This window comes from Falco peregrinus, chromosome 16, assembly GCF_023634155.1.
Source record: "Falco peregrinus isolate bFalPer1 chromosome 16, bFalPer1.pri, whole genome shotgun sequence".
NCBI lineage: Eukaryota > Metazoa > Chordata > Aves > Falconiformes > Falconidae > Falco > Falco peregrinus.
In genome coordinates, this window is record NC_073736.1 from 2,152,799 (window position 1) to 2,160,742 (window position 7,944).

The following is a 7,944-nucleotide window of genomic DNA, read 5'->3' on the forward strand; positions in this document are numbered from 1 at the left end:
TAGTTGCACTTTGGATCCTGGCAGGGATTTGCCCCTCAGCCCATTGGCACCCTGGGGGGACAGATGTGGCATAGGGTGCCCCCCCCCACCCGCCCCCAGCATCATCCACAGCCCCCATGCCCGGTGAAGGGTTTTATTTAAAAAATACATGAAAAATACAAAAAAAAGGATATATGATCCCCCCCCCTCCATGGTGCCAACCCCCCCCAGGTGGGGAGCTGGGGGGGGGCACATAGTGGGAGGGGGAATCAGTTGTAGGGTGCAGGGATGTGTGGACCCCCCCAGTACTTTGCCCCCTGCCCAAGGGTGAGGCTCAGGCGGTGGTACCCAGGGGCAGGTGGCACCCAGCAGAGGGTGTTTGCGGGGGGGGGGGGGTGGGGGACCCCTGGTTGCTGGGAGGGGTGAGGGGGGGGTTTCCTACTGCTGATGTGACCTTTTGTAATTAAAGCAAAATCCAACCTGCGCCTCTGCCTCATTCCTGGGGGGGGCCTGTTCTGTGCTCCCCACCCCTCCGTGCCTCAGTTTCCCCAGATCCCCCCTTCCTCACCCATGCACCAGGATGGGGGGTGAACAGGCACCCCGAGCTCCTCCGGGGGTGGGGGGGGTGTCACCTCGGGGTGCTGCTCATCGCCGTCTTCCTGGGGGGGCGGAGGCGGCTGGGGGCAGGTCCGGGTTTGCACCCCGAGCCAGTGGCCGGGGGGGGCTGCCCGTGCCGCCCCCACACCTGCAATGGGGAGAGCAGCCATGGGGCAGGGGAAACTGAGGCACGGGGGGGGGGAGCAACCCCCTGCCCCCCCGTCCCCGCCAGCAGCACCCATCCTTACCTCTGGCCGCGGGTGCCCTCCCACCCGGTGCAGCCCCCCCCCGCCAGGGTCCGTCCAGGTGCCCTGGGGATGGCGCTGGGGGCAGGGGGGCGGCTGGAGGGGACGGGGACGGTGGTGGCCCTGGTGCGGGGCTGGCGGGTGGCGGGGGGGCAGGGGGCAGCGCCCCCCCTCACCTTTGGCTGGCCTGGGGAGAGAAGGGCACGTGGGGGCACGGCGGGGGCACCCCACGGCGGGGGCACCCAGACCCCCACCCCGCGGTGGGGCTTGGGGGTGGCTTTGGCACCCACTTGGCCCAGGGTGCTGGGACCCTGGTGGGGTGCGGGTCCCCATGGCGCGGGTGCCCCACGGCGGAGATGCCCATGTTGTCCCCATCCCCGCGCAGAGCCGGTACCTGCTGTCCCCACCTGGAGGGGCTCTGACTTGCCCCGGGCTGCAGCCCCCTGCCCCTGGGCAGGGCAAGGCCGAGGGGGGCCCAGCCGGTTGGGGGGGGGCACCCTGGCCCCGGGGGGGTCCCTTGGGCACCGCTGTGGGGTGACAGCTGGGTGACACCTGGAAGCAGAGAGGGGACACACAGGGACGCTGGTCGGTGGCCGCCCAGTGCTGGGGTGGGGGGGGCACTGGGGACATGCAGGTGGCACTCGGTGTCCCCCACCCCAAGACGGGTTTTGGGGAGTGGGGGGGTGTCCAGAACTTCAGCCCTGGTGGGAACAGCATGTGGGGCCATACTGGGACCCCCCCGAGGTGCCACCTACCTTCCGGGTGCTGGGGATGGTGGTGGCAGTGGGGGCACCCCGGGGCTTGGCGGGGGGCCGGGTGGTGGCCGGGGGGGGGTCCCCGCGGCTCCACGGTGGGCAGCAGTGCCCGCACCGGGCTGTCCTTCACCACAAAGGTCTCGCGGCGGGGGCTGCGGGGGCCGTGGCGTGCCGAGGGGGGACAGGTGACATTGCTCCAGCTGCGCTGCCAGGCGTGTGGCCTCCCGCACCATCTCCTCCAGCCGGGCACCGTGCAGGGGGCTCCAGCGCCCGCTGCCCCCCCCGGCCCGCGCCCCCCGCCTCACCCTCATCCTCCTCTTCCTCCTGGCTGCAGGATGAAGGGCAGCGTCAGCCCTACCTGGCCCCCTGAGCGCCCCCCCCCCCCCCCGCCCCGTGTCATCTGCCACCATGGCCAGGAGGTGGCATGTCCCCCCTGCCCCGTGCCACCCAGAACACCAGCCACAGGATGGCACAACCCCCATGTCCCCCAGGGCCCTCTTCGTGGGGTGGCACGTCCCCCGTGTCCTCTAGGGTGCTGGCAATGGGGTGCCACGTCCTCCATGATGCCAGGGCCTTGGCCATGGGGTGCCATATCCCCCAGGAGCCTGGCCATGGGGTGGCATGTCCCAAGGAGGCTGGCCATGGGGCTGACATCCCTCGGGACCATGGCCATGGGGTGGCATGTCCCCCATGTTGTCAGGACCTTGGCCGTGGCGTGCCACGTCCCACATGTCCCCTAAGACCCCATCCATGGGGTGCCATGTCCCCCAAGATATCAGAACCTTGGCCATGGGGTGCCATATCCCCCCAGGAGCCTGGCCATGGGGTGGCATGTCCCCCGTGTTGTCAGGGCCTTGGCCATGGGGTGCCGTGTCCCCTAGGACCCTGTTCATGGGGGACGTGCTACCCCATGTCCTTCAGGGCCCTATTCATGGGGTGGCACATCCCAACTGTCCCCTGGGACCCTGTTCATGGGGTGGCACATCCCCAGTGTCCCTGCTGTAGGGTGCCACATACCCCAGGACCCCATCCATGGGGTGGCTTGTCCCCCCATGTCCCCCAAAACCTTGGCTACAGGGTGACAGGTCCCCCATGTCCCCCTTAACCCTGTCTATGGGGTGGCATGTCCTGCAGGACCCCATCCATGGGGTGGCATGTCCCCCACGATGCCAGGACCCCATCCATGGGGTGGGTTGTCCCCCCCCTCACCTGTCAGAAGGGGACAGGAGCCCGAAGTCGAAGCTCTCCTCGGTGACAAAGCGGACATCTGGGGGGACATGCGGGTGAGCCCCGGCCCCCCAGCGCGGGGGGCACATGGGGGGGCCGCGGCGCTGGCACTGCCATACCTCGCTCCTCCGCCATCGCCTCCGCCTCGGCCCACGGTGCCAGCGCAGGGGCTGCCTGGGGGCGAGCTGAGGGTGACCCACGACACCCGCCCGTCACCCATGACCCCCACCCGTGTCCTCACAACCCCCCACCCTGTGTCCTCAAGCCCCAGTGGGGCAGCCGGGTGGCACCGGCCAGCGCCCGGGGACAGCACTGCCAGTGCCAGCACAGTCGGGCTTTGTGCTGCCGGGGGACGGCACCGCTGGCGCGGGCACGGCTGAGGGGCCAGATGTGGGGACCCCCGTGCCCCCCACCCGGGGAACCCCCAGCCCCACACCGAGGGGTCGCAGCCCAGCACCCCGATCCTGGGGGTCCCAGCCCCGCACCCTGATCCTGAGGGGTCCCAACCCCACATCGGGGGGTCCCATCTCCACACCCCGATCCTGGGGGGTCCCAGCCCCCACCGGGGGGGTCCCATCTCCACACCCCGATCCTGGGGGGTCCCGGCCCCACACCGGGGGGGTCCCAGCCCCGCAGCCCGATCCTGAGGGGTCCCAGCCCCACACCGGGGGGTCCCAGCCCAGCACCCCCGATCCTGAGGGGTCCCAGCCCCCACCGGGGGGTCCCTGTCCTGCATCGGGGGGTCCCAGCCCCGCACCCCGATCCCCAGAGGACCCCATCCCCGCACTGGGGGGCCCCGGCCCCGCCCCCACCTCCGGAGGACTCCCCAGCCCCCACCGCAGGGTCTCCGCTCCCTCCTCCGCCATCGCGGGGGTCCCGGTGCCCCCCCCAAGCTCCCGGTGCCCGCCCCCGCTCACCGCCGCCCGCCCCCGCTCCCGGTTGGCCCCGCTCCGCTCCTGGCGCCCCCCCCCCGCTCACCGCCGCCCGCCCCCGGCTCCCGCTCGCCGCGCGCGCGGAGGGGGCGTGGCCCAGCGGAGAGGGCGTGGCCTCGTTCGAATTCCCCCTCCCCTGCGTCACAATAGCGGCGCGCCCGCCTGCCGCGCGGATTGGCCCGCCTCCTCGCCCCCGCCCCGCCAACCGCGCTCTCCTATTGGTCGCCGCCGGAAGGGGCGTGTCCCCGGAAGCGCGCGGAGGCGCGGGGCCCTTCCGCCCGCAGCAGCACCAGCAGCGGCGGCGGCGGCAGCGGCAGCAGCAGCGGCAGCAGCAGCAGCAGCGGCAGCGGCAGCGGCAGCAGCAGCATGGCCGCCGTCCCGCCCGACTCCTGGCAGCCGCCCACCGTCTCCATGGAGACCACGTAAGGGGCGGGGCCGCCCTCCCCGGTACCGGCAGCGGGCGGCCCCTCCCGCCCCCTCGGCCCGGCCCCCCGGTACCGCGCAGCCCCAGGTGCCCCCCCGGTGTCCGTTAGCCCCCAGTCTCCCGGTACCGGACAGCCCCCGGTGTCCCATGGCCCCCAGTCCCAGACAGCTCCCAGCCTCCCTGGATGCTGGGAAGCCCCCAGTGCCTCCCAGTACCGGCCAGCCCCCGTTATCCCCCAGTACCAGCCAGTCCTGGTTGCCCCCCTCCAGTACTGGTCAGCCCCCGTTATCCCCCAGTACCAGCCAGTCCCGATTGCCCTCCCCCAGTACCAGCCAGTCCCGGTTCCGCCCCCCCCCGCCCAGTACCAGCTAGCCCCCCCTTATCCCCAGTGCCAGCCAGTCCCGGTTGCCCCTTCCCAATCCCTGCCAGCCCCACGTCCCCCCGGGGCCGGGCCGGTCTGAGCCCCTGTGAGGGGCACCATGGGGTGACCCCCCGGTGCCGGTGCTGGTGTGGTGCAGGATGGGGCCGCTGGTGCTGGAGCTGTACTGGAAACACGCCCCCCGCACCTGCAAGAACTTCGCCGAGCTCTGCCGCCGCGGCTACTACAACGGCACCAAGTTCCACCGCGTCATCAAGGACTTCATGGTGCAGGGGGGGGGACCCCACCGGCACCGGTGAGAGACACCCCCCTCGCCGCGGCCCCTGCCCTGCTGGGGGGTCCCGGCTGAGCCCCCCTCGTCCCCTCCCCAGGCCGCGGCGGTGCCTCCATCTACGGCAAGCAGTTTGAGGACGAGCTGCACCCCGAGCTGAAGTTCACCGGTGAGTGGGAACTGTCACCAACACCACGTGTGGGGTGGCGTGGCCCCCAGGACCCCATCCGTGGGGTTCCATGTCTCCCATGATACCAGGAGCCTGGCTATGGGGTGGCATGTCCTCCATGTCCGCTAAGACCCCATCCATGGGGTGCCATGTCCCCCAAGATACCAGGACCTTGGCCTTGGGGTGACATATCCCCCAGGAGCCTGGCCATGGGGTGGCATGTCCCCTGTGTTGTCAAGACCTTGGCCATGGGGTGCCATGTCTCCCGTGTCCACTAAGACCCTGGCCATGGTGGCATGTTCCCCATGTTCCCTAAGACCACATCCATGGGGTGCCATGTCCCCCATGATACCAGGACCTTGGCCATGGGGGTGCCATGTCTCCCATGTTGTCAGGGCCTTGGCCATGGGGTGGCATGTCCCCTGTGACACCAGGACCTTGGCTGTAGGGTGGCATGTCCCTCAGAACCCTGGCCATGGGGTGGTGTGTCCCTCAGAACCTTGGCCATGGGACGGCGTGTCCCCCGTGTTGCCAGGACCTTGGCCATGGTATGGCATGTCCCTCAGAACCCTGTCTGCGGGGGTGGCATGTCCCTCAGAACCTTGGCCATGGGGGTGGCGTGTCCCCCATGATACCAGGACCTTGGCCATGGGGTGCCATGTCCCTCAGAACCTTGTCTGCGGGGGTGGCATGTCCCTCAGAACCTTGGCCATGGGGTGGCGTGTCCCCCATGATACCAGGACCTTGGCCATGGGGTGCCATGTCTCCCATATCCCCCAGAACCCTGGCCATGGGGGTGGCATGTCACTCAGAACCTTGGCCATGGGGGTGGTGTGTCCCCCATGATACCAGGACCTTGCCCATGGGATGGCATGTCCCCCATGTTGCCAGGACCTTGGCCATGGTATGGCATGTCCCTCAGAACCCTGTCTGCAGGGTGCCATGTCCCTCAGAACCCTGGCCATGGGGTGGCATGTCCCTCAGAACCCTGTCTGCAGGGTGCCATGTCCCTCAGAACCTTGGCCATGGGGTGGCGTGTCCCCCATAATACCAGGACCTTGCCCATGGGATGGCATGTCCCCCCATGTTGCCAGGACCTTGGCCATGGTATGGCATGTCCCTCAGAACCCTGTCTGCAGGGTGCCATGTCCCTCAGAACCCTGGCCATGGGGTGGCATGTCCCTCAGAACCCTGTCTGCAGGGTGCCATGTCCCTCAGAACCTTGGCCATGGGGTGGCGTGTCCCCCATGTTGCCAGGACCTTGGCCACGGGGTTGCATGTCCCTCAGAACCCTGTCTGCGGGGGTGGCATGTCCCCATATTCCCCAGCACCCTACCTGTGGGGTGGCGTTATCTCCCATCATACCAGGCCACCCCACCCCAGACCCCCAGGGCCCCCCAGACCAGACCAGTAACACCATCCCTCCATCCATCTCAGGTGCCGGCATCCTGGCCATGGCCAACGCGGGGCCAGACACCAACGGCAGCCAGTTCTTCCTGACGCTGGGCCCGGCGCAGTGGCTGGACGGGAAGCACAGCATCTTCGGGAGGGTCTGCCAGGGCATGGGGGTGCTGGGCCGCCTGGCCATGGTGGAGACCAACGCCCAGGACCGGCCCCTGGACGACGTCAAGGTCATCAAGGCTTTTCCTTCAGGGTAGGGGGGCTGCGGGGGGCGGGTGGGGGGGGGTTGTGCTCTATGCCCCCTCCCCCCCGCCTCCAGCCTCCGGTTTGTAGCGCTTGGTTGTAATAAAAGCGGTGGGACGCGGTGGTGACACCCCGTGTGGTGGGATTTTTTTTTTAGGGGGGCTGTGATGGAGGAGGTGGCCCCGTCGTGGTTGTGTGTGCCCCCCTGCAAAGGGGCTTGGGGGGCTGCCCCCCCCGCTCCCTGGGATCGTGTCTCTGCAGGCAGCAGCTGGGCATGGTGCCCCCCCCGCCCCCCAGCCCTTGGGGCACAGCGCTGGCCTCGGCTGCTGTGAGGCTAGAGTTGGGGGGGGACAGGGGACCCCAACTGACCCCCCACCCCAGCTCTGGGGAGGGCAAGGGGTGCTGCCCTTTCCGCCATGCCCCCCCCCAAAAAAAGTGTCCTGGGACCCCAGGGATGCCCCCCATCACAGGCCCACTAGTTCACTGGGCTTTGAGGGGGTGACACCCCCCCATGCAGTGCTGGGGACCCCCGGACTGGTACAGGGGTCCCCATGCACAGGGGTCCCCATGCCAACACGCAGTGTGTGTGTCCCCTCTCTGGCACTGGGTACCCCCCCGCTTCAGGGCCCCAGAGCCCCCCCAGGCCCCTTGGCTGTTTCTGTAGGACCTACAGTAATGCCTGGGCTGCAGCAGTCCTGGGGGCTCCAGTCTGGCTTCCAGTCTGCCCAGTGTCCCCAGTACAGCCCCACCCCAGTGGCCCCTCATCCTCATGGCCAAGGCACTGGGAGCACTACGGACTGGACTGGGAGGTGCCAGGGCAGGATGCAGGACTGGACTGGGAGCCACTGGGTGATACTGGGGGTGGTGCAGGGGTGGCACTGGGAGCTACTGGGGCACGCCGAGGGCAGTGGGGAACTGGGTGCACTGGGGGACCCTGGGTCTGCAGGTGCTGGGGCCATGGGGGGCACTGGAGGGGCTGGCTAAGGGGGCACTGGGGACTCTCCCTGGGGAGCGGGTGGTACCCAGAGGGGTCCCATGGCACTGAGGGGGTCCCAGGGGGGTACTGGGGGTCCCAGGAGCCCCCGGGTGATGCCGGGGGAGGGCTCGGGGGAATGCCAGGGGTTCGGGGGTGATGACGGGGGGCTGGGGGTGATGACGGGGGTGATGCCAAGACACGGTACCAGGCGGCCGGAGGCAGTACTGGGGGGCTGGGGGCGATGCCGGGGATCCGTGGGGGGACCCAGGGGCAATGCTGGGGGGCGGTATGGGGGGACCTGTGGGGGGACCCGGGGGGCGATGCTGGGGGGTGGTATGGGGGGCTG

General features: G+C 69.6%; 2 protein-coding genes across 2 annotated transcripts; one reads left to right on the forward strand and one right to left on the reverse strand.

Moving 5' to 3' along the window:
- Window positions 1-117: 117 nt before the first annotated feature.
- Window positions 118-3,776, reverse strand: LOC129785754 (basic proline-rich protein-like). The gene is made up of 7 exons (XM_055819722.1): window positions 3,721-3,776; window positions 2,923-2,988; window positions 2,786-2,843; window positions 1,577-1,904; window positions 1,216-1,373; window positions 825-1,008; window positions 118-724 (listed from the first exon to the last, which is right to left on the reverse strand). The coding sequence occupies exons 3-7, from the start codon at window positions 2,841-2,843 to the stop codon at window positions 625-627; spliced, it is 828 nt and encodes a 275-aa protein (XP_055675697.1). The 5' UTR covers window positions 2,923-2,988; window positions 3,721-3,776; the 3' UTR covers window positions 118-624.
- Window positions 3,777-3,987: 211 nt separating this feature from the next.
- PPIL1 (peptidylprolyl isomerase like 1) lies at window positions 3,988-6,750 on the forward strand. The gene is given in 5 exon segments (XM_055819731.1): window positions 3,988-4,157; window positions 4,678-4,810; window positions 4,812-4,833; window positions 4,910-4,978; window positions 6,416-6,750. Coding segments are annotated over 5 exon segments (501 nt in total). The 5' UTR covers window positions 3,988-4,101; the 3' UTR covers window positions 6,637-6,750.
- The last annotated feature ends 1,194 nt before the right edge of the window (window positions 6,751-7,944 follow it).

Coding starts and splice junctions, on each gene's coding strand:
- LOC129785754 (XM_055819722.1), bottom strand. CDS start 2,843: ATGTCCGCTTTGTCACCGAGGAGAGCTTCGACTTCGGGCTCCTGTCCC. Junction 1,009..1,215: donor CCTCCAGGTGGGGACAGCAG/GTACCGGCTCTG, acceptor TTCTCTCCCCAG/GCCAGCCAAAGGTGAGGGGG. Junction 725..824: donor GAGGGCACCCGCGGCCAGAG/GTAAGGATGGGT, acceptor TCCCCATTGCAG/GTGTGGGGGCGGCACGGGCA.